At 44.0% G+C, this 26,370-nt stretch overlaps 1 protein-coding gene across 2 annotated transcripts in view; it reads left to right on the top strand.

The window, feature by feature from the left end:
* The first annotated feature begins 620 nt into the window (after nucleotides 1-620).
* The window catches only part of DDRGK1 (DDRGK domain containing 1), a 39,628-nt gene continuing 13,878 nt past the window's right edge, over nucleotides 621-26,370 (top strand). For both annotated transcript variants that reach the window (XM_080343619.1, XM_080343618.1), the window contains exons 1-4: nucleotides 621-919; nucleotides 7,135-7,287; nucleotides 16,878-16,984; nucleotides 18,829-18,930. In XM_080343619.1, coding sequence (XP_080199745.1) covers nucleotides 832-919; nucleotides 7,135-7,287; nucleotides 16,878-16,984; nucleotides 18,829-18,930 — 450 coding nt within the window. In that variant the 5' untranslated portion in view covers nucleotides 621-831. The remainder of the gene's footprint in view (nucleotides 920-7,134; nucleotides 7,288-16,877; nucleotides 16,985-18,828; nucleotides 18,931-26,370) is intronic.

Below are 26,370 nucleotides of genomic sequence, written 5' to 3'. Positions count from 1 at the left end.
TCATGGTTTTGGATATCATAGAATCACAGGATGGTTTGGGTTGAAGGGACCTTCCCAGCTCCCCCAGTGCCACCCCTGCCATGACAGGGACATCTTCACCAGCTCAGGTTGCTCAGAGCCCCGTCCAGCCTGGCCTGGGATGTCTCCAGGGATGGTTCCTCCACCACCTCTCTGGCCAACCTGGGCCAGGCTCTCATCACCCTCAGAGCCAAAAATCTCTCCCTCATGTCCAGCCTGAATCTCCCTCCTTTAGTTTAAAACCTTCACGCCTTGTCCTATCACAACAGGCCCTGCTGAAAAGTCTGTCCCCATCTTTCTTATCGACCCTTTTAAGTCCATAAAGGCTGCAATAAAGTCACCTCGGAGCTTCTCTTCTCCAGCTGAACACCCCAGCTCTCTCAGCCTGTCCCCAGCAGAGCTGTTCCAGCCTCGGATCATTTCTGGGGCTCCTCTGGCCCCTCTCCAGCAGGTCCATGTGTGTCCTGTGCTCCCTGGGCCTGCAGATCACGCGTGGGCCACGCCGCGGTGCTGCTGAGGAAGACACCAGCCGCCGCCCCCACGGCCAGGCCCTGCTGGGGCCGGTTTTCCCCACAGTTTTTAATTCATCCCTCCGGGTTCAGCACCGGCCGGGTCCCCGCTCCGCGCTCCCTCACAGCCCCTCCTCGCCGCCAGGCCCCCTCCCCGCGCGGGCTGCCCAGCGCTGCGCCGGCCCGGCCGCGTCGCCCCGCTGCAGGCACAAGCAGGGCAGCCCGCGCTCGGGGGCCTTGCGGCGGGGCGGAGGGTGCCGGCCGGCGCGGGCGGGCCGGGGCCGGCGCTGCGGGAGCCGCGGCCATGGACGCCGTGCTGCTCGCCGTGGCCGCCGCCATTCTCGCCGTTCTTCTCTTCTTCGCCACCCGCCTCCGCGGCCAGGCGAGGGCAGGTGGGTCACGGCCCGGCCGGGGCTGCTCCCCGCCACGCCGCTGCCCTTCGGCGGAGGCCTGCGGGGGCGTCTCCATGGAAACGGGGTGGGAGGGGGCACCGCCTCAGGCCTTCCCCTGGTGAGGGACTCGCCATGGTAGGGGGTCCCGCTGCTTCCCCGGGGATCCCTGGCTTTCTGCCCTTCCCGCCAGGCCCCGGGGAGGCCTCCAGCAGCCGGCCGGGGCCTGGTTCCCCGAGGGGGCCCCAGGGTGGCTGGCAGCCGGGGGGTTGGTGTCTGGCCAGGTGTCCCTGAGGCTCCTCCTGCCAACGGCGAGTGGAACCCCCCGCGGGAGGGAACGGCCCAGCCGGGCTGACGGGACCCCTGGGCCTCCCTGGTTAACGCTCCTGTCACACATGAGGCCTGTTTTACCTTAATTTCCCAGAAAACTCCCGCTTTTGCCCTGTTTCCACCTCGCCTGATGCTGGAGGAGGTTGTGAACTGGGCCAGGTTGAGGTGGGGTGTTGCGCAGTCCCGTTCTGGGAGCAGGAGGATGATCCAGCACTGGAGTCTTTCAGCCTCTCTGTTTTATTGCTGACCAGCGGCTGTGGAAGCATCAAACCATTACGGAATTGACCTTGTGTGGGTGCAAATTGAATATTTGGGAAGAAGTCAGATGTGGCTTTGAGCTTCTCAGCCTTCTTGTGTTTTCCAAGGGTGTCACATTCAGATGTTTAGCCAGGGCGATCACTGAACCCTTTGTCAGTAAAACAACAGCAGTTCCATGTTTTAGGGCTCGGCTTTTATTGTTTTGTTTGTTTGTATTTGAGGGGATTGTAGCTTTGACTTTTGTTTTAAGACAGAACAAAACTCTATAATCTAAACACAGTCCTGCCAGTTCACAAGTGTGTACTGGTAAGGACTTTGTGTTAATTATTATCAGCCAAAATTGCTTTTAAGTTTTCCAACATATTTTTCTCTTGCTTTTCCTTGTATAGACATGGTCTAAATCTTCCTTTCTCAACAGCCTGGAAACTGATGACATTTTGTCAGATTTCTAGTTAGTTACAACTGAGCTTTTGGTAAAAGTGAGTGGTGCATGTCCTAGAGAAATGAGACTGCTGGAAATACATAATTTCCTGAGCTTGACTTGTATCATGACGTAGGTGAAAAAGGGGCTATGGAGCTTGGGAGGATTTATTTTTCTTTTAAGTGTACAAAATTCTAACTAACTTGAAGCCCGAACATTTGTTTTAAATGGTCTGAGTTCTCAAAAAGCTTTGATACTGGTTTTGAGCAGCTTGGTTAAATTTAGTTTACATTCAGGATAATTAAATTACTTTGAAGCATCTCTTTCAGTGGCATCTTTTTGACACTTCCACATTGGTCTTGCTTTTTCTTATTGTGATTTTAAGACAATTCCTACCTTAATATGCTGATTTCTGTCATTATAAACCCCTTTACAGCATTTCAGATTGGGGGAATGACTTTGTTGTTGTTATACAGCAGAAATTATTGTTTAAAACCATTTGGGCTGTGGTGTATTATTGTCAAAATTCAGTCGTAGATGGGGATTTGCTTTCCTTTTCTTTTGTGGAAAATGGAAGCTGCTACAATTCTGCAAGGAAATCTTGTATCATGGAAAGGATTTGAAACCAGGGTCTCTGACCTACAGAACTGGTTGGTTGCTCTGACCTTTTGGTTTTTTTTAAATGTCTGGGGATTTGGGCAGCAGCTTTTCTTCATGCTCTCTTTTGGGGAATTTTAAAATTGTTCAAGACTTGCCTGCTTTAGCTGACGAAGGATCACAAGAAGTAAATCCCGTAACTTTGGATTTCCTTTGAAAGGTCATTTGGAGCAGCACAGTGTTTCCAGCAAGATCATGCCTGGACTTGTTCTGCTGAGAAAAACATAACATTACTGACTTTTACAGATGGTTGGCGTATCTATTTGTGAACAAGCCCTGATGTGATAAGCTGTGCTAGGCAAAAGCAGCTCCTCGGGGAAGCCCAACGCCTTTCTGCCTGTTGCATTTTGAATCTCTTTCTCCTTGAATTTCACAGGTTAGGTCAGTGTGAAGGGAGAAGCTGCTGGATGCTGCCGGTGTGGTGGGAAACACCACCACTGTGTGAGAGCGTGGTAGGTGGAGCTCTCCCCACATCAGTGCTCACAAACTAGTAGCTGTGTCTGGTTGGACTGCCTCAAAACTTGCCAGGCCAGGTGTTACCCTGATGGACTTGGTTATCTGATATAACTGAAGCTAATCTGCTGTGATAGGCTTCTTGAGAGAAAATATCTTTGCTCTGAGCAAGTGAAAAGTTGCAAAGGAGCAGATTTCAACCTTAGGGGATGTAAAATTAGGTCCTAAGAAGTCTGGGCTCTGAAAGGTTTTGTAATGGTATAAAAGCTGTGCTCCACATCCAGTTTAGGAAAGAGCTCTTCTCTCAGAGCTCTGCTGTTCCTCTTTGGGAAGGAGGTGGTACAACCAGAGTCTCACAGTTGTGCTGTGCACTGGCTGACAAGTCAGGTGAAATAATCCCCGTTGCTGCTTCTGTGCTGTGCTGATGTTTCTGAAAACGCAGAGGTAGAGCTGCTGTCTCAGCACAGCAGTAAACCTGCTGGCCCCAAGAGAAAGGGATTGACTAGTTTTTGAAAGGCTGAGTTGGAAACTGGAGAATGCCCGACTTAAAATACAACCTAAACCCCTGTCTGTTATCCAGACATCTGTTTAATTTTTTGTTTGTATTTCCTCTTAATTTGAGGGCTTTATCTAATTAATTTCATCTGGCCTGCTATTCTGCAAACCATCGAGCAACTCTTGGATCAGCTTGTCTTACCTATATAATGTTTGTCATTAACTTTCACTCAGATGGCTTTATACCAAGTCTAATTAGTCCTTGTGTGACTAATCTCTGCTTGAACTGGCTAGCCTCGGGTGCCACTTTTGCCTGAGATCTCTACAGGAAAATGAAGAGATGTATTCAGATAAGTGCAGTGGCCAAACCACACCCTGTACTGCAGCAGGAGGAGGTGAAAAATACACAGAGCTAGACCCTGCAGAAAATCACTCTTGACCTCAAATCTGACAGTCAATCCAGTTCCAAGAAGAAGAGCAAGAGAGTTTTTAAGTATATCCTCCATATTCTGTGAAACCAGCAGTCACACCCCTCCGTGTGCAGTTCTGATCAATCTATGGTGCTTCCAGATCAGAGGGAAGAGAGCGTGGCTAAATTTCTAGATGCTGGAATAAACAGACTAATCATTGACCGGGTGTAAATGTTACAGGCAGAGTAAATGATCCTTTTCTCCTCCCCGTCACAAAGGATGAAAAGAAATGCGAGGACTAACATGGATAATTTTCAGATGACTATCCAGCTGAATATCTTGCACACAGAACCTGTAGGGGAGGAAGGAAGAAAAAAGCTGTAGTAAAGCATCTCTTTTCCTACTAAATGATAATCCATAGTCTCTAGGTATCTTCTGTTGTTTGTCTGACGTTTTGGAGATCTGACAAGTCTTGTCCAACAACTCGTGTGTTTGACCATGATATGGGTCAGGTTCGGTGGGACTTTTACTACTTTCTGAGCCCTGTGAACACTAGTCAGCTTTGAGGAATTACCATGTCTCCTGTAGAGAATTTAATTGAGAGAACAGGACAGCTTAGTTCACACGTTTGTCTCTGTGAGGGTTAAGCACCTCAGTTTGAAATGAGTACGTGGTGTATAAATAGATTCCTCTTTCACAAAATGCAAAACAGTCTCTGTTAAGCAGGACAACGAGAACCAAAAACAAGCCCCAGAATGAATGAGCGCTAGAGCTGCACAGCTGCTCCACCATGCAGGACCACCTTTGGAAGCTGCTGAGATAGACACTCTGAAGCTTTCACATGCAAGAGTGCTGAGGTTTGAACTCCAATGTTAAGGAGGAATATTGCATTTGTATAGAAAGTACTTTTGCAGACTATTTCTGGCATTTAGCAGTGTCCCAATAAGTGATCTGCTGCTCTGCCTTTGCAGTGTAATGCTTTCCTATAGCATGTTTGACAGCATTCAAAATAAGCATTATCATATAACTGTTTAGGTTGCAAAATACCTTTAGATCATTGTGTCTAACTACAAACCTGGCACTGGCAAGTCCACCACTATCCCATGTCCTGAGAATGTCATCTCTGCGTCTGTTCAACCCCTCCAGGGATGGTGACTCCAGCACTGCCCTGGGCAGCCTGTTCCAATGCCCCACAGCCCTTTGGGGAAGAAATTGGTCCCCACATCCAACCTCAACCTCCCCTGGCGCAACTTGAGGCCGTTTCCTCTGCTCCTGGCGCTTGTTCCTGGGGAGCAGAGCCCGACCCCCCCTGGCTCCAAGCTCCTTTCAGGCAGTTCAGAGATCAGAAGGTCTCCCCTCAGCTCCTGTTCTCCAGCTGAACCCCCCAGGTCCCTCAGCCGCTCCCATCACACTTGTGCTCCAGCCCCTCACCAGCTCTGTTCCCTTCTCTCGAATCGCTCCAGCACCTCAAGAGCTTTCTCATCCTTCAGGGCCCAAAACTGCCCCCAAGATTTGAGGTTTGGCCTCACCAGTGCCCAGCACAGGGGAATATAAATAAGACCGGGCAAGCCTTGAAGCACAATTTTCAGATCCCTGGAGCCTACACCCTGTGATTTATTATAGACCTGGTTTGGTCTACAGATAAAAGGGGTGGATGAGAACAAGTGGGTGACAGCAGTGTGATAGTGCAGTGACTCAGCTCAAAATGTCACGGTGCGTGTTAGCGCTGGGTTTGCTGGGGGACTGCTGACAGGGTGTTGCAGCAATCCTGAATTCGTGGTGGCTTTGTTGGCCAAACACTTCTCCACGTTATTCTGTGTTGCAGCTTCTGGTGAGCTCAGTGCTGCTGCAGCTGTATTGTTATCAGTACCAACATTAGCTGCTTTGAAGCTAGTTGAGATATGCTGAGATGAGCTGTGAGCACACCTTTGATCATCCTGTAGATGTAGTCGTAATGAATCTTATTTTCTGATCACAGATATGCTAATAGGAGGGGTTTTTTAGGAAGACATTGTTTGGATCAGAGCGTTCTGGAGACTTGGCGGAGTGTGGAGAGCATTTTGTGCTCCTACTAGGACACCTTATAGTCCAGCAAGGCACAAAAAATGTCTTGAATTTAAGTAAATGAGTAGTTTTGCAGCTTTCTGTGAGACCATTTGAATATTTACCTGAATTAAAACATAGTAGGTAATACTTTGCAGGAATGAGCAAGTATCAACATACAGAAATATCAGTTACGCTTATCAACAGAATATGCAAAGCAAGTATCAAGGATGGTGATATTTTGCCATTATCTGTTTGTTCTGGCATGACTATGATAATTGATAGCAACAGGATCATGGAGGTCTCAAAGAAAAACCTGGGGGAGGATTTTCTACAGAGAACTTCTGAAATGAGCCCACTGGTCACTTCCCCCCATGCTGTATCTCAGCTGCTCCTCTGTTATGATATTCCTCATTTGTCAGATCTTAATTAGTAACTGCACCACATGCAGAGAGGATGGTAGCAGGAGCTGCAGTGACCTTTGGTGTTCTGTCTTCCCCTCCATGTGTTTGTTGGGAAACCTGCAGTTTAAAACAGCGTGGTAGAATGAAGTTACAGCTGGAATTTGTAATCCTTCTTTGCTATTCAGAGTTTGTTTCAGGTATAATAATTGACATATTCCATTCTGAAACATGTATGCTCTGAGGTTTGGATTCAGATGAATCCACTTCTGAATCCTTCAGAAGGGAAAAAGAAGCACCTCTGGGTTCTTGCCTTTTGGTAACTCAGACTGCTAGTCCTACCAGGTGAAGGGAATGGTTTCCTGGCAGAAGGGAAAACAGATTATCAGTTTAGATTGAAGAAGAATGTTTTTTTGAGCAGTTGGAGAGTGGTGTCTTTGTGGTATGGTGATTTTGTGAGAGTTTTTGTGTGGGTTCTATGAGATCAAATAACATTACCAGCACCCAGCTGTATGTTTTTCTTTATTATGATCTCTACACTATTGCAAAAGAGACTTCTATCAGAATAAAATTTCCACTGCACAGAGCACTGTGCAGAGATAAGAAGGTTCCAGTGCATGATTCCACTTAATCATGGCAAAGCAACTTTGCACATATCTCTTACCATGCACGAAAAAGTTGACTGGCAAAAAGATAACTGCAGCAAGCAGAGATGGCAAATGTCTCATCGCCTCTATTTCTCTTTTCCAGCCGATGAGGAACACCAGCAAAATGTGGCAGCGGCGGTGGCCAGGCCTCGGCCCCATGAGGAGCGGGGAGACGGGATGCCGAGGCGCCGGAGGAACATGGGAACGCGGATGATGGCCCAGAGGAGAGCGCAGCAGGCAGAAGACTGGGTGGAAGGTAACGTTTGGTTCAGTTCATCTTGCAAACATTGAAACATACCTTAAAAGCAGACATAAAGGTTGGTGAAGGAGTGTGGTTGGCTCCTGAAGAAAAGTTTTCAGTGTAGCTGACTGAATCATTTACAACTTGACTGTCATCTCGCTCCCTGTCCACCTTCTTTCCATACTTCATCACTTATCTCTAGACACCGCTTAGCTTTAAAAGTGTGTACCTGCTTCTGTGGTGAATTGTGGCAGTTTGCTGTGCCAACAGTGCATCGCAACGTATTCTTCGCTTGCTCCTTAGAAGATGCCTTTTGCATTTCCTGCTTCGCCATGCAGGTTAAATTTGGGTAACCAGAATCTGCATCTTGCAGTAGAATAACAAGCTGTAGTAAAGTATTGGTTTCTTGCAAATTGTTGGGAAGTGTTAATTCCCTGATGCAACCTCTGGAAAATCTGGAGTTTTCTTTCTGAGAAGCCATCCAGGTGGTGGTCAGAATCAAGCTGGTATGCTGGGGATCACCACAGACTGCAGCATTTTGTCTTACTGCCCGCAGGTTGTTGACAAGTCCTCTGTTCTGTGTTGGATCTACAGTTAGTAGCTACATCTCCGTGCTGTGCTTATAGACAAGAATATGGTGATAAATAACATCTTTCTACACCCTGTAAGCCTCACTCCCATTTCTGGTGAAACTTCACACATTATTATCTCTAATCAAAGCGGCCACATCACCATGATTCACCTAACTGGATTCCTTCTGCTTTCAAATTGTGGGTTAAATGTTAAGGTTTCTGCTTAAGTATTGATAAAAGTGGGCTTTGCTTTACTTGAGTTTGCAGTGGAGATCAGGGTGTCCTTTTGGTCTGCAGAAGGTGAGAAACAGTAGGAACGTGTCTGTTTGATGCCTTAATGAGGGCCTAGTTGCATTTTCTTCAGCTTTTCTCATCTTGCTGTTTGTAGAAACCATCTTGCACTCACGTTGGCCGCTAAACGTGCTGTTTGAGCTAATTGCATTCAACGGTTTCACAAACGAAACACTGACAGGCCTGAACTTTTCAACTTGGTTATTTCTTTTTCATGTGAAAACATCCTGTAAAGAAAATGGAATCTGAATATCTTTTGCCTTAAACTCCAGACAGGGAAAGTTTGAATGCCGAAGGACAACAGTGAAGCTGTCAAAACAAACAACTTCTGTCTCTTTATCACTTTAGCAATAAAAGAATCTGTGTTGTTGAGCTTTATAAATAATTCTTTTGCGGCTTACAGTACGTCAGATGCAAGAGCTGAGGCTCTTGCATTAGGTTTTCTTTGAAATGACATCCCTGTTTTATTTACCTTTTTAAATTTCTTTTTCAAATTAAAGCAACTTTTTGCTCTTTGCTTCTGCTTTGTGCTTCTGTGTGGCTTTTTATTCTTATTCTGGGATGCTCTTTCCAAGTGCCTGAGCACCCCTGCACAGCAGTAACATCGGAGCCTTTGGAGACTGAGCGTAGACTTGAGGAGCATTGAGGTGTGGAGTGACCAGTGGCCATATTATTATTAATAATACTTGGGATTAGACCCCCAGCTTTGCCATGGACTGGCTGTGTCTGTGTTGCAAAGCCTTTAGCCTGGCCCTGAGCTTTTCTAAGACAGGTTTTTTTTCCCCTTAAAAAAGAGTGTGTTACATATTTTGAAGCCCACTCCCTGGACATATAGCATAGGTCTGCAATCACCCTTGGAATTGTCTCCTTTATGTGGGGGACATGTGCATTTTCTTTTTCATTGCAAGATCGACCAGTTTTGTCTAATTACTCCATTTGAACCTGTTGAAATAGCAAGTTATCCCTACAGCAGAGTTTTGTGTTATAAAAATCAGTTGGCTCCCATGGAAGGCAATGCAGGACCAGTTGGGGCACCTGAGGCTGAAGAACAAAGTGATTTGGCAACGGAGACAGCAACACTGAAAACAAGCCAGTCTGGTTTCTTCAGCCTTGACTTGTAAATGTTCTTGTTGCTTCAGAAGGCTTCAGAAGTGGATTTCTCTTGTTTTTTCATTGTTAAAATATTGTTAAACTTGCTGAAATGTTTTACTTGCAAATTTCTGTTCTGCGTGTGGAATTTCCACTCTGGGCCTGTGTTTAGCTTTGGGAAAGTTACTCAATCCTGCTCTGTGTCACTCTGGCTTGTGCCACAGGTTGGTGGAGGTGGGTCACACCAACCTATCGCTGCAAGATTTCTAGCCCTGAACTTGGGAAGGATTCCCTGGCTGTATCTGTGTTATCATTACAAACATAGAAGCAGAGTCAGGTAGGAACTTCTGTTATTACCAAAATACTCTGCCCATCAGGAGCCGGTTCTGCTGACTCTAGGAAAGGTCTCAAAGCACCACTTGCAGGCTTCAGAGTTGTGGTTTGCATGAGGGTTTTCTGTTTTCCATCTGACAATCAGATTTCAATTCCAGAATGACAAAGAAAGCTTCAAGGGTAAAATAGTAGCCCACGGTTTCTGCTGCATAAGCTTGGTTTTTGTGTTATGCCAGTACTCAAATCTCTCCCAGAGTAATGGGAAAGGAACAAAAACAAATTGTGGCACAAGGATCAGAACCTTGAAAACTTTTAATTGTCCCTTTGGTGGTTGAAATCTTAATCTTATTTACTTGCAAGGAGTCATTTAATACAGACAAAGATGGTAAATGATTGTTTTGAATGCTCAGATCTACACCCATTGCCAGCAGAGCTAAACTAGGTTATAATTCTTCCTTTAGCTCCGTGGGGTACGGCATCTAAATTACTTGCAGATTGTCACAGACAGAAAATAAACGGTGAAGCACTAAATGCCTCAACTTTCCTACCAGAATTGTAACCCACACGGCGTAGGTAGGTTCCTTATTCACGGGTTCCACGTGGGCTATGCTGAGGGGGCAGCCCCGCCAGCCGGGTGCCTACACTGGCTCGGTTTGCCTGACTAATGTTTTTCAGTGGTTAGTTGAGTACTCAAAGGAGGTCATCGGTTATGAGAATATCAGCATCTATTAATATCCTCTGATGACCAAAGATTTGCTGGGGAGATGGTTTTTTATTGGTGACAAAGTAATTCTCAAAATGACTTGAGATCTCCCCCCTAAGCTGTGTTCTACCGGCGTCACTTCCAGGCTGGCTTTAGAAAAATGGGTTTGGTTGGTTTATATTGCCCAACTTAATTCTAGTCATAGTCTTTTATGCAGCACAATCTAGGCGACTTGTTAAATTCTGTGTGTCTCAGAGGACATCTCTGCACGTCATAGCAGCGTGCCCATGCCTTTCCCTGTGGAAAATGAGTCTGGAAGGAGAGTTCTGTATTCATGTGGCTGTGTTGCTTCTGATAACCCAGCTAGGAGACTTAATTAGCTCAGTTGCATTTTAATTTCCATTGAACCCAGACAGAAGTGGCTTTGTGGGGCTGGCTGCAGCCAAGATGCAAATAAACTCTCTGTGTGGATTTCTGACGTCAGTCGTTTAGGGCAGGCAAGCTAAGCAAGGGAAAGGGTGTAAACTGGAGTCTGGTTGAGGGTTGTTTGGGGCATGAATAGTGCGAATAAATAGCATTAAACCATTTTCCAATCTCGATCTTATTTTTCTTGACCAAAGAGAATGTCTGTGGCTCTTGTTTTTGCCTGACTGATACTCTGACTGCATCCACTTGGACATTGATCACAACATGTTGTGTTGAGAGTTTTTATTGGGTTGCTGATCATGTGCAGAAAAAGCAGGCGTCCAGTTCTTGAGTTGAGCTTGTGCTTCCACACTTGCTCATTGTGCCTTGTACACTGCAGGGAGGTTGGTACTTCTCTTGACACTACGTATTTTGCTTCTTGGAGCAGAAAGCAACCCGGCCAATTTGATGTTTGCATAAAAGTTTTAGTTCTGTAATTTCCAATGAAGCAACAAGAAACTTGTGGGGATGTTGTCTTGATCCCACTGTGGTAGAAATAACGAGGATGATGATCCGGGGCAAACATCTGCTTGCTTGAAGGACTGTTATACCTTATTTCCCACAGTGGCTTTGTACAAACACGTAGCGAGAAAACCTGTTTGCCTCAGCATGCAATACAAAGAGTTTCTGGAGAGAGGGAGGCGTCTCCAGGGTGGTTCGGTTGGTGAGCAGGACACAGGTTTTGCAATCCAGGTTTTCTGTTGCTTAGAATGGTGTCTTGGACCAAAACTTGCTGCTCTTGATTTGGGGGGACATTGCATTTGAGTTGGCTGAAACTGGTGGGTGTCACCACACCATGATTTGGGGCAGTTACAAAGAAACAGGTTTCTCTAAGGAATGTTAGCAATCTCCAAAGTAGCCCCAATATGTTGCCAGGGAATATTTTCAAGGGTTTAATTTTCCAAGGTGCTCACTTCCACATCCTGCAAACAACTGACCTCTTGGACTTGTTGCAAAAAGTGTTGCCAAAAATGGTACTTTGTGTGGATTATTATATTTGTTTTGTTCTGTAACAAACAGAAAGTAAGTTCCCTCAACAGCCTGTATTCATGACTGGAACAAACTACCGGCTCTTTACTTTTGATAGCAGCACATAACTCCGAAAGGGTAAATATTCCAACATCTGCAGGCTTTTAGCCCTGTGCACCTGAGCACAGGTGTAGGAACATCCAGCATAGTGAACACTGGGTTAAATTGACTTCTGCTGAATTGATAAAGCCAACAGCTTTTGGCAGTTTCAGTGCTCTAGCTTCTAAAATAAAAAAAAGATAACAAGAGCTTACCAGTTCCAACATAAATTAAAGCATAGTTCCTCTCTTCTTTTGCTTGGCAAGACTTAGAGATCAGAATCTCATGTTTTCCTTTCTAAGCGTTAATCACTACTGAGGTGGAAAGCACAAAACAAATAAAAAAGGGGTTTAGAAGTTTAAAAAACCGTAATATTTGGACATTTAAAAATTCCTGTCATTGCTTTGTGTAGCATCTAAGTCCAGCATTCAAATCTTGCATCTAAAAAACATTTGCATGGGTGTTTCTGATAGTTTTAACAAGAAATAAGATTTAAAATGTCTTTTAATCCCCATTCAGTGACGGATACTGAGCATGACTTAGAGAAGACGGTGTTTGTGCTGAAATGTCCCAAAACAAGAAGCGCTTTTTCTGAGCAGACCACCTACCTCTCGTGTAGCTTTACACCTCCCCATACTGTGCTGGGCCAAAACATCTGGAAAATGTGTAAACTTAAAAACGCTGACGTGGTCCCATCCTGTTCTTGTGAAACAGCTGGTAATAGAGCTATATTAATTGATGTAGTAGTCGAAATAATGTTAACACTTAATCAGTAGGAAAACCTTTCTAGTACGGTTAAACTTTAACTACTAAAACCCTAAGTAGTGAATCAAAAGTTAATTTTGACTTGTTGCTACTCATATAGAAAGTGCCTTTAGTGTTATCAAAGTATCCACGATGTGGATCTGCCCTTGAGACATTTTGAGCGCAGATGGTGTGTGGCAGAGGTGGGTGTGTGGTTTCTCTGTTATGCCTTATGGCTTTAGTCGAGAAAAAGCTTCATGTCGTTTGAGTTCTGCTCAAAAGGACTAATGGCCTTTGTTTGTCCTTTTTCTGTCCTAAGCGTAGGATGGTTTTGTGCCTTGAGATTAATAAGCCAATGTCTCGTTCGGTTCCTAAACCAGATAGCTACTAAATTAAAAAATAATGTATTAAAATTTGTTATAACTGTACCAGCACAGGGCTGAGTTAATGATGAATGTCCACACTTTGCGATGAGGCAGACTGATTCCTTTCCAATGGCTGGTGTCACACATGCATTCCATGTTAATAACACATCTTCTGCCTTCAGGATGAACTGTTTGTTTGGCCTGCCATCTTTTCCCCCTTTCTCTTATTCTTTTTGTTAGGTACCACTTAAATAGTAACTGAAGCAGCTAGCCATGCCTAAAGGACTTTGTGTGAGTAGCCACATGTGCAGCTTGCATCCTTTTTCATGGATGGGAATCCATTTGTGTCATTTTCAAAACTTAATGGAAGGCAAGACGGACTCTTTGATGTAGATGGCAACAGCAACTAAAATATACGATGCGGGTTTTTTCATTTGGAGGTTTTGCATATTCTGTACACAGTAGCTGGTAAATTCCAGTCCTGATAGAGAACATCTGCACTCCAGCACACTTTCCAATGGTATTGGGAAGTATTTTTAAAAAGTACTCTGTAAATTTCAAGAGATTGAAATATCTGTGTGACTATTAACTGTTTCTTGTTGTCCTGCCTCTCAGTATGTTCAATACATTAAGGAAAAGCTAAGGTTGCATGAAACTACTCAGCTGTCTAGCTGAGCAAAACCCATATTTGTGTAAAGCAGAATATGTAAAGTGGTGTGAAAGCATTTCTGTAAGTCAGATTATTTCTGCTTTCTGTCTCTCAGAACTGGTGGGAATGCTTTGCAAGCTCTGAAAATGTTGATATCATTATATTGGACTCCGTACACATGGACCAGGACACGTTAGCGAAATTGTGACTGTGGTTGAAAGTAGCCCCATCGTGTCACATCCAAGCAGTTGAGGTGAAGAGGGTCCTGTGCACCTTGAGGTTTGATGTTCTTCATCAGCACCATATCGTGAAGTGGGAACAGGACTTTCTTTTCTTGCCAGGGGAAAATCGCTGCTTAGAAACTGCTTGTGTCAAGTTTGGAGCACTGAACTTCTTTTGCTGTCACCCTATGTACATTACAGAACTGCCATGCTTTGAGACATCAGACAAATTGTGCAGAGCAGCATAGAATTGTAGAATAGTTTGGGTTGAAGGGACCTTCCCAGCTCCCCCAGTGCCCCCCCTGCCATGAGCAGGGACATCTTCACCAGCTCAAGTTGCTCAGAGCCCCGTCCAGCCTGGCCTGGGATGTCTCCAGGGATGGTTCATCCACCACCTCTCTGCCCAACCTGGGCCAGGCTCTCACCACCCTCAGGGACAACAATTTCTTCCTCATGTCCAGCCTGAATCTCCCTCCTTGAGTTTAAAACCATCACCCCTTGTCCCATCACAACAGGCCCTGCTCAAAAGTCCGTCCTCATCTTCTTTATCAGCCCCTTTTAAGTACAGAAAGGCCACAATAAGGTCTCCCATTCAAACCTACTTTTTGAGCTTCAGCTATACGATGATGTCTGATGTCATTGGGTTCCCCAACTGAGTATTTATATCTGGGTGATGACAAACTGCCTTCACAAGTGAGCACAATAAGTTGAACATCTTGCATCCCATTTGAAGCACAGAAGCTGATGGAGCACGTGTTCCCAGGGACTGACCCCCTGTTAGGTGGGCTTGTGTTGGCAACTATAAATATGTGAAAAGTGATTGTTAAAAGCTGCTGAAACTATAGATTCTTTATGTTAAATTGAGTGTTGCTGGCTGTGTGCAGCATCCACTCTGCTTTTGATGCAGCTATTCTGCTCTAATAAGCAATTCATTCCGTAAATCCTTTTACCACGTGCTTATATTCTTGTCAGCATGTTCAGGTTTATTTAGCTCATATTTATTGCAGCCAGGTTTAGTGCGTTGTTGACCTTTAAAGCTCTGCTGAATCACGGGCTGCGGCTGCACCGCTGCCTCTGCCTTTTGTTGGATGTTAACTCCATGCGCTAGAAAATGCTTGGAGGAAGTGGGACTTAAGGGATCACATCAGATGCTTCAAAGGGGAGGAAAGTAAATGCTACTGAACAAAGGAATGTTTGATCCAGGGCTGGAAAAAGACTTTAAAAGCTTTGCTAGACTTCTGCCTGACCTCTGCCTCAGGTGCTCTTAATATAGATGAAATCTGAGAAGCGTTCCGAGCCTCAGCTTGAATTACGTCATGGATGGTGTTTTATACTTGCGATGTTTTCCTGAAATAATTTTCTAGATAATAATACCAGCATTGAACTGTTAATTTTGGAGTAATAACTGCTGAAGCTGGGTTGCTCACCCGTTGTGTTTGGAACTCCCCTCGGCCCGGTATTTAAAATATAAACAGTTATTTTATGCTTCAGCAAAATTGTAGAAGCAACTATGTCAAGTCTGAGTGGCCCCTTTTGCTCTGTTTGTTTGCGGTGTAGGAAGGGGGAACCCTTTTGATCATCCCAGTAGTCAGATACCAGTAATTCTCTGAAGCCCAATTCACCGAGGCTGCCTCAAATTAACTTCCATATTCTGCAAACAACTCTGTTATTTGAGAGCCACCTACACAGCTCTCAGTTACATTTATTTCTGATGATGTGTCTCAGTGGCTTAACCATAGCACCATACTCTGTTCTGGAATTAGTAAAACAAGAGTGTTCCAAACCTAATTCTACATGGAAACAAAGGGTGGGTCTCATTCATCCGTATGTTCCTTTAACAGCAGATTTTTGGGTTCCCCAAAAAAAGGGGCCAGGCTCTCTGGTTATCAAACATGATTGGCTTGTTTATCTTCTGATTTCCTCTTGTTAACCCAGTTGTAGAAACCAAGGCCTCGGGGGTTGTGTGAGTGGAGAATGGTTTGATTTGGTTGTTTTTTCTCCCCCAGTGATGATGGATAAAACTTAATCATGGAAGAACTTCCCCTGCACAGTTTTCCCCTTCTCCCTCCCTGAACCAATGCTGCATTTCAGGAATACGGCAGGACCTGGCAGTGCTGTTTGTCAGGTTACCCAGCAGACTCCAAGTGCGTGGATCTGCATTCAGCCTCGAGCGTAACAGCACTGTGGGTGCTGAAAGTGGAAATTATTTCAGCCAAAAAGGGATCCGTGCATTAAAGATGTTTCATTTTGATTCCGTTATCCGATTCAGATGCGTGAATCTCTACATATTGTGCAGCGTTTCATGAAGTGAGCCGGTGGTTTCTCTTTGAGCGTTCAGGTCAATCCACACCTCTTATGTTGTAGGATGAAGGACTAATTTATAGATCGGCAAATAAAGTGGCCAAATGTTCATGGTCTGGGGTGAAGGGGAGGAAATAGCAATCTTTAAAAACTCTTTAGTCTTAGTCCCTGGGTGAGCAGAAATACATTATATTTGCACACCGTTTGGGCGTGACGCTTTCCCATTCCACAGTTGCAGAAATCATCTTTAAAAACAACCAGCTGTCGTACAAGAGGGAGCTATTTACATGTAGTTTTGTTGCAGTCAAGCCCAAGATTTGCATTGCAGGGATTTTGTTTTCCTCCTCCCAAAAGGCTGGTTATATTATATCAAGCTAGAACTAGTGGGTGAGTAGCGTGCACCTGAATCCCCCTTTTGAACTCAGCCTGTTGTGCTGAGCTTAGAGGTAACTGGGAAGAAATTCTCTGCAGGTGGGTGTTAACGACAACCATTAGCACATTTTGTGTATGAAAGAAAGTCTAATTTGAATTGTGGAAAGCAGAAAAAGTTTATGAAAAGCTTTATTCCAAATGATCATGTAAATTTTTACCTCTGGCTTCGCTTGAGCGTGTGTTTGCCTTGTTACTTTGTGGCTTTGGCAGTCTGGTGCGATTTCTTTTTTGCTTTTTTCCATCTAATAGGTCTTGTCTGAAATGTACGTGTGTCTCCTTTTCATCTGCTGCTGCTTTCCTAGCAAGCAGCGAAGTTTCTCGAAGGGACGTTTTACAGGCGATGTAACATTTGTCACTTATGTCACATTGCAGAGGAAGATGATGCTGAAGAGGTGCCAGAATTTCAGGTGTCTGGGAAAATCGGAGCAAAGAAGCAGAGGAAATTAGAAGAGAAACAAGCCAGAAAAGCACAGAGAGAGGTAAGAATTTCCTGCCACGTCTAGAGCTCAGACCAGAGCTTGAATAGCAGCTCTCGGCAAAGAACTGGTGATGACAGACACCCCAGAAAGGTAAAGACAGTGTCATCGCCACAAGGGTTGTGGTTTTCTCTTAAAAATTTAAATTGAGCTTTTTATGTCGTATCCCAAGAGGACCGTGGAAAGTCGTGTCTCGTTTTCTTTCCCTGAGGTTCTCTGGCACTCTCGTGGGCTTTTTACTGCATGTTTCCCTTGGTTTGCAGTGCTGTCTCCCCTTAAAGATACACTCAAGCCCACATCACATTGTTGTATCGCTGGGGCTGTGACCAAAACCGTGGGCAGTTCTGAGCGGCGTTTTTCATGTGCTCTCAGAGTGCAAAAACTTTGTATGGCTTTTTCTGTGTTTATTGTGTTTATGGATTGGGGGAGATGAAAAGTAGACCCTGTAATCCACTGAAATCTGTGGTGCAGACAGATTTTAGTTGAATTTTGGCCCTTAAACAGAGACCGAGTCTGCAGAGCAAACACACTATAACTTTTTGGTTGTTCTTGCTCAAATCTGTGTATAAAAGTACTTAAATACTGTTGCACTTTTTCCATTTTGCCCAGTGATTTGCTGTTAATTCCAGGGAAGCAGGGGGCCTTTTGAATCTTAATTTCTGAAATGTGCTCGTGGATGGCAGCAGGTTATACATTAATTCCTTTTAGTTGTTCTGTATATTTTTTTGCAAGTCCTATATTGTTCTGTAACTTGGAACGTGGGCTTGCAAGAAGTAGATAAAACTTATACAGCCTTTGCTTAACAGAGGCTGGAGTGCAGGGCGGACTTGACACGTCTTACTAAAAGAGAGGTTTTAGGAAACTACTGACATTTCTAATGCGTAGAGGTTCCAAACAAAGCTTGTGAAATCCAATTTTGAGAGGTTTACATGCAGTTTCTGCTTTCCAGAACAGATAAGGCAGTTGATAATAAACTTGATTTATTATGTTATATATAAACTTCCATTACGGTCCTTTTCTCACTCATTCTACACTTTAACCATTTTGTCATTACTTTCCATATTCATTCTGTTTAATTAGACTCTTTTTTGTTGTGGAAAATCTGAGCAAAGTCGAATGAAGTTAGATAAGTAGCGGTTGGCGGAGCAAGGGATCTTTTGTTTCATTTTAAAACATGCTGATGTTTATTTTCCCGTGTAGACAGATAAATTCCTCGCTTAGGGCCTTTGCTCTGACACATTTAAAGCCACAAATCCTCCATTTGAATGACTTCTGCTTGTTCTCTTACTATATTTTCAAACTTAAGTATCCTGAAGAGACTGAATCTAAAAAAAATCTCTAAACAACACACTAAACACCCTTTTATATTTTTTCCCCATCTTCCAACAATCTCTTTGATAGGTTTGGTTGAAAAACAAATTATAAAATGATTTGAAGAGAGCTTTTCCTTTAATAGATTCTGCCCAGGTTAATGATAGATTTGAATGTACCTTTCTCCTTAGAGTCCATTCTAACTAAATTTTAAGTGTGGAGAAATGGAATGTCACAACACTTTATTACATAATATCACTATAATAATAAGCTCATATGCACATTCAAGGCTTAAACCCACATTGAGATGCAGATAATGCCAGTGAGAAGGGTAATTTCTAAACCACAATGTTAAATGTGCTACCGATCAAGGTAGGGGGAGTTAAATGATAATGATTTTGGTATTATTGTCTTTACCGTTTCTTTCTGAACATGCATCTAGGAAGACATTAAGAAACCCCCCATCATATCACAATATGAAGTTTGAAAATGTCTGTTCAGGAAGAGTAATGGCTTTGGTTTGGGGTGTTTTTTAGGCTGAAGAAGCAGAACGAGAAGAACGGAAAAAACTTGAGTCAAAAAGAGAGGAGGAAAGGCGGAAAGAAGAGGAGAGAATACGTCTGGAGGAAGAACGGCAGGTGGGATTGGTGGTGTTTGTAGATGGAAATTTTGTACAGATTTGCCTTTGAGATTGATCTGTGCAAGTTTTCTGATCAGCAGAACCCCCTTTGCCTCTCGTTTGTCTTTCTACATTTTTTAATTTGGCTTTATTTTGTTGCTCCATTTTGTTTGAATGGCAGTAACGCTTAGTTATTTGAACCGTACATCCCAGCTTTGTTCCTTCCAGTGCTCGGCAGAAGTGAAAACTGCTCCAAACATCAATGCACACACATCAGTGAACACCCACCTATGGCCAAGTCCAGTGCAAAATGAAACCCAATCTCCTGATAGTAAATCTGCTACTGCTGCCAGCCAGGGTGACAGATTGTTTGCTTGACTTGTTGACAAACGTAGCTGATAAAGTTGGCCATAAACTTGTCTGGGAGGTGTTGAAGTGCACATACGTGAAGGAAGGAGGTGTCACAAGAGAAATTTTGGGGGTTGCTTGCTTGGTGGCTGATACGAGGAGTTTGGTTATCACAGAATTGTAAAATAATGTAGATTGAAAGGCACCCGTCTGCTCTGTTCTGCTCAGACCGTGTCCAGGTAGAGCAGCTTGCTAGGACTTTGACTTCAAGTGTCGCTTAAGGAAGATGATTTTGCAGCTTAACCAGACCCCTGTTCCATCACGCTCATTTGAGCTGCTCCTGACAGCTGTAACCAGCCGGGCAGAAAGTGAGACACATCAGCAACCGATTTTGCAACTGTTGCGTAAAGTTATATTATATTATTCTAATTATACAAACGTAGACGTGCTTCACAATTTAAGATTTCTAAGCTATGCATACAAAGGTGTGTGTTAGCAGGAGCGAGCCAGAAAAACAGCTTCTGTGCAACTGAAATGCTTTTGTTGGATACAGTGAGGGAGGCCAACTTATTTCAGAGCTGCTTTTGGGTATTTTGGGCATCAGTGCTGCTGGTGAAGAACCGAGAACAAGCTTCACGCTCTCTGCTGCTCTAGCAAGTTGTGTGGTAACTTTGCAATGCGCTTCTGGAGGCGACGACCGAGGTGTTCTGCACAATCCAGTGCTGAATAACTGTCGTCCCAGGAGAGCGGAGCCCCCAGCTTTCAGCGTGGATTTTCTGGGGTACTTAAACATGCGTGGAAATGTGTGTCTCTAGTTTGTAATGAGCAGATTTATTTTAATTCATTCAAAGTGTGGGTTGTATAAGTGGAGTGCGTTGCTGATAACGTTTTGAAAGAGGAAAAGGCAATTTTTCCTTTCCTCTGTTGGGGGCACGAAGGCAGGAGAAAGCAATTTTAATTTTTTCCATACATTACACATGTAGATTATATCCATGAGATCTTATTGTAGAATGTACATTTAATTCTGGGGTTATCCATCCTAAAATCCTATATCTTCTGAACATTCTGTTGTTTCCTTTTCATCAATAGAAGGCCCTTGAATTTCAGAATCAAAATGGATGAGGAGAATGTCAATACTACAACATCAGAATGTGTAGCATGGTCTGAGACTTTAACTTGTAAAGCAACTTGAACAAACTTCCAGGGGACCAATTATTCTACAGAAGTGTACAAAGTGAGAATTATACCTGGTAGTAGGCAAAGAGTAAACCCTGAGGTTGGATAAGGGATCTTGGTTAATCCGAGTCCCTCCTGTGCTTGGGCCAAGGTGTTTCCTACCAGCACAACTATCAGCCCTGACGTCCTCTGGATCTGTGTGCTGCGTTTCCCCTGCCCACACACTTCAGTAGCAGCAACTTCTGGTCCCTCTGCTTTTCTCCTGAGTATTCCCCGTGTCTCCCAGTTCAGAAGGAGGCAAGATGAGCTCTAAATCACGCGTCTATCGCCCATCCTGCGCGCCGTGGGGCTTGGCATAACAAGTAACTCAGACAGCGAGTTTCCTTCCAGACGTGGATTAATTCCAGTGTTTTTTTGCCGCCCAGTCCCTTGATTTCTTTTTCTTTTAAATATATCTTTTTTCTAGATTTCTGGGAATTTAATATCTTTAAAACCTGGTTGAAATGAACCAAATGACTCCAATACCCCATGGGGAATTAGGAGGCTGCAGTGGCTCGATGACTGTTTTAAGTGTCACTTCCTTTAGAGGAGGCTAATGAACAAACTTTCCGTTCCTTCCAGCGCAGTAGCTGAATTGCTAAATAAATTGCAGTTGAGCTCAGCCAACCTGCAGGAAAGAAGCTCTAGAAGACAGAGATGTTATCCTGTTAAATGCCTCCAGGTCTGACCTGGGGTTTCACGGTGTGGCTGAGCAATCAGGATCCATCAGGCACGGTTGAAAAGTTGAGGAGAAAATAAGGGTGAAATTCTAACTAGGGGTCTCTTCACACAGAAGGTGCTTGTTCACATGTTTAATCTTTTTAATCCTGAGTATTTTGGTTGAATGAAGAAAGTTAGGTTATGGTTGGACTTGATGATCCTGAGGGTCTCTTGGAACCAAAGTGATTCTATAATTAATAGGAAGGGGTAAGTAAGGGTGTTGGAAAGTGTTTCCCAGAGTGCTGGAGACCCCCAGGCTGCAGAGCTCTGGAATCTCTTGTCTGCTACACAAGGTGGCACATGAGGCTCATCCAGCAGTGATAATGTGGACATTAAGTGGTCAGAAAGCTCGGTGATAAAAGAGGAATATAAACGAAGGCTTTGGTGTCTTTATTTTAGGTTTTAAATGTTGTGCTCAACAGTCCCAAGGGGTGCTTACTAGAATTTTGAGAATTGCTCAGATGCCTCAATCTAGTTTGCTGTTCACTTTGGGCAATAACTTCCTTGGCTACTGAAATTCTGTAATTTTAACCTTTGTTTGGTTCATTTCTTTGTTCTTTCCAGCAGTCGTTATCAGGGCAGCAAACCCCGGTACATCACAAACATTATTCTGCTGCTCAGGGGCAAGTATTTTCAATATTTTATATTTTCCTTGTGTCTAAGACAAGTCAATAACTCAGTAGCCGCGGAACATTTTGAGCGTGGGTCGCAGTAAATGTCTTTGACAATATTTAATGTCCATCCTCGGCTGTTTCTAGTAATTTTAAGTCTGTCTTCATCCAGTTCTTTAAGTAGAAGCAGAACAATTCAACAAATTGTACATGTTTAGGCAGCGTTGCTTGAGTTCCTGCTTCAGTCAGCAAAGAAAACACTATTACAGGGAACTTGGTCATAACAAGACTTCGGTGGTTTAGTCTTGACTGGGTGATAGGAGGGGAAATAAATAGAATTAATAGAGACTTGATTACTGTGCGTGTCTTTATGATCACAACATCTTATCTTTCAAATCTTGTTACAGACTGATTGTTTGCTGTAAAAGATGCTGCCTCTCTCTTCTTGGCCCCTGTAAGCGATAAAGGGATCATTAAATATATTGTGTGTTTATAGCTCACATAGGATAAAATGGCATTTATATGTTCCTCTAAGGAAAGGACTCTTTATGTCCACAAGTAGCACTTTGTCATGAATAAGCCTTTGTGGACTGCACGTGATGATACTGTGTCCCCGTGTAAGTTAGGAGATCACAATGCAAAATGACAAATGGTAGCTCGAGAAGTGACTGATAGTCATGACATAACAAACAGAGGGTAGCTGGTTGTATGATTTTTGGAGACAATTCGATAACTGTCCTTCATAGCATCCCATAAAGCACAAAGACTTTAGAGTTTATCACTGAAGTTTGTCTGAGAAATGCTATGGCTGTCAGATAGCTTCATTTTTTCCCTTCCTTTTCCAGTACATCAGGGTATTTCTGCAGATACAGCGACAGCGGCGTCTCCAAACGAGCACAACCAGCTTTGTTGGCTACATTTCAGTTGAACCTTTTTTTCAGTGTCTCTCCCAAGAAGTGCCACCAAAATTGTGAACATTGAGATTGGCTTTGCGTGGAGTTTCCTTTCAGAGCTCCAGCTCCAGCCTTCAACTAATTTCTCAATCCCAGTCAACAGCAACAGGCGATTCCTGCACCATTAAAACCATCTAAAAGTTTTGTCAGATGATGAGGGAAACCAAAGAAATTCAGGAGGAGAGAAACAACATGTTGCAGTGTGCAGATCTTCTAGAAATTCCCCAGTGTTGATCTTTGATAAGGACTGTTAACCCTTTCACACCCTGAGATATAGAGTCTAGTGGAAATACTGAATTCTCGAGTCAGATGAAAACCCACCTTGTTTTATAGGCAAATGGATATTTCTTTCCAATTATTTTGGGGCAAGTATACCCAGCGCTGTAGTAAAAGCAGGAACTTTACCTTTATGGGAGTTATTGGGGCTAAAATCTTGCATATTCTTATGAAAAATAACCCCCTGGTTCTATTTAAATAGATTTGTATGCGCATACAAATAAAACGTGGTTGCCCCTTGGCTCCAGTGTTGCAAACCAGCTCATATATTTTTAAATTCAAGTTTCCTTTCCAGCGTTCTGCTGACCTGATTGGCTCTGCGGGTGAGGAAGCTCCTTTACAATTGGCATTTGCTTCAGCGCCGCTTTACCCCGGGGATTTCCCTTTCACTCTTGGAGTTTTTTAGTGGTGAGATGGTTTACCAACCGCCACCTTATCAATGAGAGCGAACTTCCTCTGATGTTGCAAGACAGCGTCTTCATACAAAACCTTGCAGATTGCTCCAGAAATAAAAGGAGTGCGGACTGGTGTTTATTCACTTTCACGTTAAAACAAGATCTATATTGTTCAGCTACAGCTGTCCCCAGATTTTCCAAACCGGGGCAATTTCCTTTAGGCTTTCAGTTTTGCGTTTAAGTGCCTAAATAAAAATGATCTGCATGTTTAGAGCTATAGAAATGGAGGATTTGCTTGTGATCCTGGGGATCCTGTTGAAGCTTTTGAGAACTAAGACCCCTGCAGTTTAGATGCTTTGATTTAATATTTGATCATGTAAGAAGAGGCACCAAGTGTTTGATCATGGAGTTATTGCATTACGTGTAGCGTTATGTGAACGTTATGATTTGTGTGCCCCTCAGCAGAGCTTTTCATGATCTGTTTGACATTTATATCCGCTAGTTATACATAAACAGTGCGTTTCTGGAGGCTGGTGGTGGCTACTACATATTATAGTTTCAGTTTAAGCATCAGCCTTCAAGTGTACTCTTTCTACTCTGGTTTTGAGGGGATAAGGACTGGTAAGAAACACGTTTTCTCTCTTTCTGAAGGTATTTTTTTAAATTTCGTGTCTAAACCCTGAGGTACTGGGGAGGAATCCTACAGATCCATCTGCGCTATGCTAAATGATCAAAGTTCCTTTTTGCTTCCTGCAGAACCTGCACTAACAGCATGAAAACTGGATGTTATCCAAGGTCTATTTGGTCCATGAACCTCAAAGCGTTTGGCATAGGAACTGGTTTGTTCTTCCTCATTCTGCACATTAAGGAAGCAGCCACAAACCAGGAACGACTGGTAGGAGGTGGTGGCTGAAGAGAGTCCAGGGTTTGCTTTGCCTTCCTCCCTAGCAATGAGATCTCTTCCACTTAGCACTCGGATAAGCCGCCTGGAAATGATTTGTTTGTCAGCAAGTTGGTTTTTTACCCGATTTGGGGCAGAGTTGGCCCACGCACAACGAGCACTTTCCTCTTGGGGAAAGCTGCTTAGGCAAAGCCCTCGGAAAAGCTACTTACTCTGCAGGCCAATATCACTTAGACTCAGTGTCACTTTAAATGGGTTACTGCAGTGAAAGCTAGAAACGGTGGCTCAATATCTTGCTGGACGATACAGTCCTCCCCGTTTGCTAAAATAAACCTTCAAAGGCTGTAATCTGTCAACCAGAACGGTGCAGTTCCTCAAGCAGCGTCCCAAACTCCAGAAGGATTTGTGATCCCAAGAGTCAAGCTTTGCTTTCAGCTGGAAGCCTGAAAGTGTTCAGGACGCTGTGGGTTTCACCGGGTACAGATGGAGTTTTGGCGCGGTTGGCACAACGAATGTTTTTAATGTCGTGGAAATAATTGTTGGGATCAAGGTAAGAGGCCAAAACAGAAGGTGATGAGCTGAAAGGAGCCTTAGAGCAAATCCAGGGCCTCGGTGGGATGGGGGGAGCCTGGAGAGCAGTGGCAGGACTGGGACTGGGTGCAGTGGGAAGGGGGTGCTGACCAGATTGGAGATATTATCACAGATCTTATGAAGAGCGGTTGAGGAAATTGGGGCTGTTCATCGTGGAGATCAGGAGGCTGAACCTTCTCGCTGTCCACAACTATGTGAAAGGAGCTGGCAGCATGGAGGGTGTTGGTCTCTTTTCCCAAGTAGCAAGTGATAGGACGAGGGGAAATGGCCTCAAGTTTCACCAGAGGAGGTTTAGATTGGATATTAGGAAAAAAATCATAATGGAAAGGGTTGTTGGGCATTGGAACAGGCTGCCCAGGGCAGTGCTGGAGTCACCATCCCTGGAGGGGTTTAAAATACAGAGAGATGAGGTTCTCAGGGACATGGGGTAGTGCCAGAGTTGGGTTATGGTTGGACTTGATGATCCTGAGGGTCTCTTGGAACCAAAGTGATTCTATAATTAATAGGAAGGGGTAAGTGAGGGTGTTAGAAAGTGTTTCCCAGAGTGCTGGAGACACCTAGGCAGCACAGAGCTCTGGAATCTTGTCTGCTACACAAAGCAACACATGAGACTCATCCAGCAGTGATAATGTGGACTTTTTGTCAGAAAAAGAAGTGAAGAGAGAAAGGTCTGAGTGATTAGTGTGTTGGGGTTTTTTCCCCCCAGTAAAGACATGATCAAAGTGGGAGAGTTTATTCTCACATGCAGAATAGTAAACTGATGTTAAAAAATCCTTTGCACTATAGCAAGCCCTCAGTTTGGGTAACATTTAGGTGGGTGAGAAGAGAAGCAAACCTGCTTCAAAAAGATGAAAAAGGCAAAAAAGGCAAGCGGCTGAAGGTGAGCATCTGCAGTTGCCAAATTTCCACCCTGCTGGGATTTCCCCACCACCCCACCCATGAAGGGAGGTGGCCCAGCTGGTATCGCTCCTCCGAGCCACATGTTTTACCACTGAACTCCACAGCAGTTAATGAGATCAGAATGGGGGGAGGGCAAAGAAGCCTGACTAACCAAAATGTGAGGTTTTTCACATTTCTATTTGAGCTGAGTGCCCCCGGTGTGACTTGAACGAAGCAAGCGCTGCGCTCAGTTTCATTCATCTCTCCTCTTGGCTTTGAACCAGTTTACAATTTGGCTAAAACTTTCTTTATTCTACAGATTGAATTGTAGGTGAATTTGGGTAGTAAAGCCTGTGAGACTGTGCAGGAAGTGGCTGGGATTTTTAGTTATGGGATGAAAAAGCATCTGGAAATACTTAGTATTATGGAAGAGGCTACAACCACCATAAAACATGAGGCTTTGAGGGCTGATGTGCTTTAACTACCAAAGCAATGGCTCAGACCGCTTGGAAATGCTCTGCTGATCATAGCATCAAAGTTTAGGATCTGGAAAATTAACTCCTGATTTAA

This window comes from Nesoenas mayeri (assembly GCF_963082525.1).
Source record: "Nesoenas mayeri genome assembly, chromosome: 4".
NCBI lineage: Eukaryota > Metazoa > Chordata > Aves > Columbiformes > Columbidae > Nesoenas > Nesoenas mayeri.
This window is presented reverse-complemented; position numbering and strand designations above follow the sequence as displayed.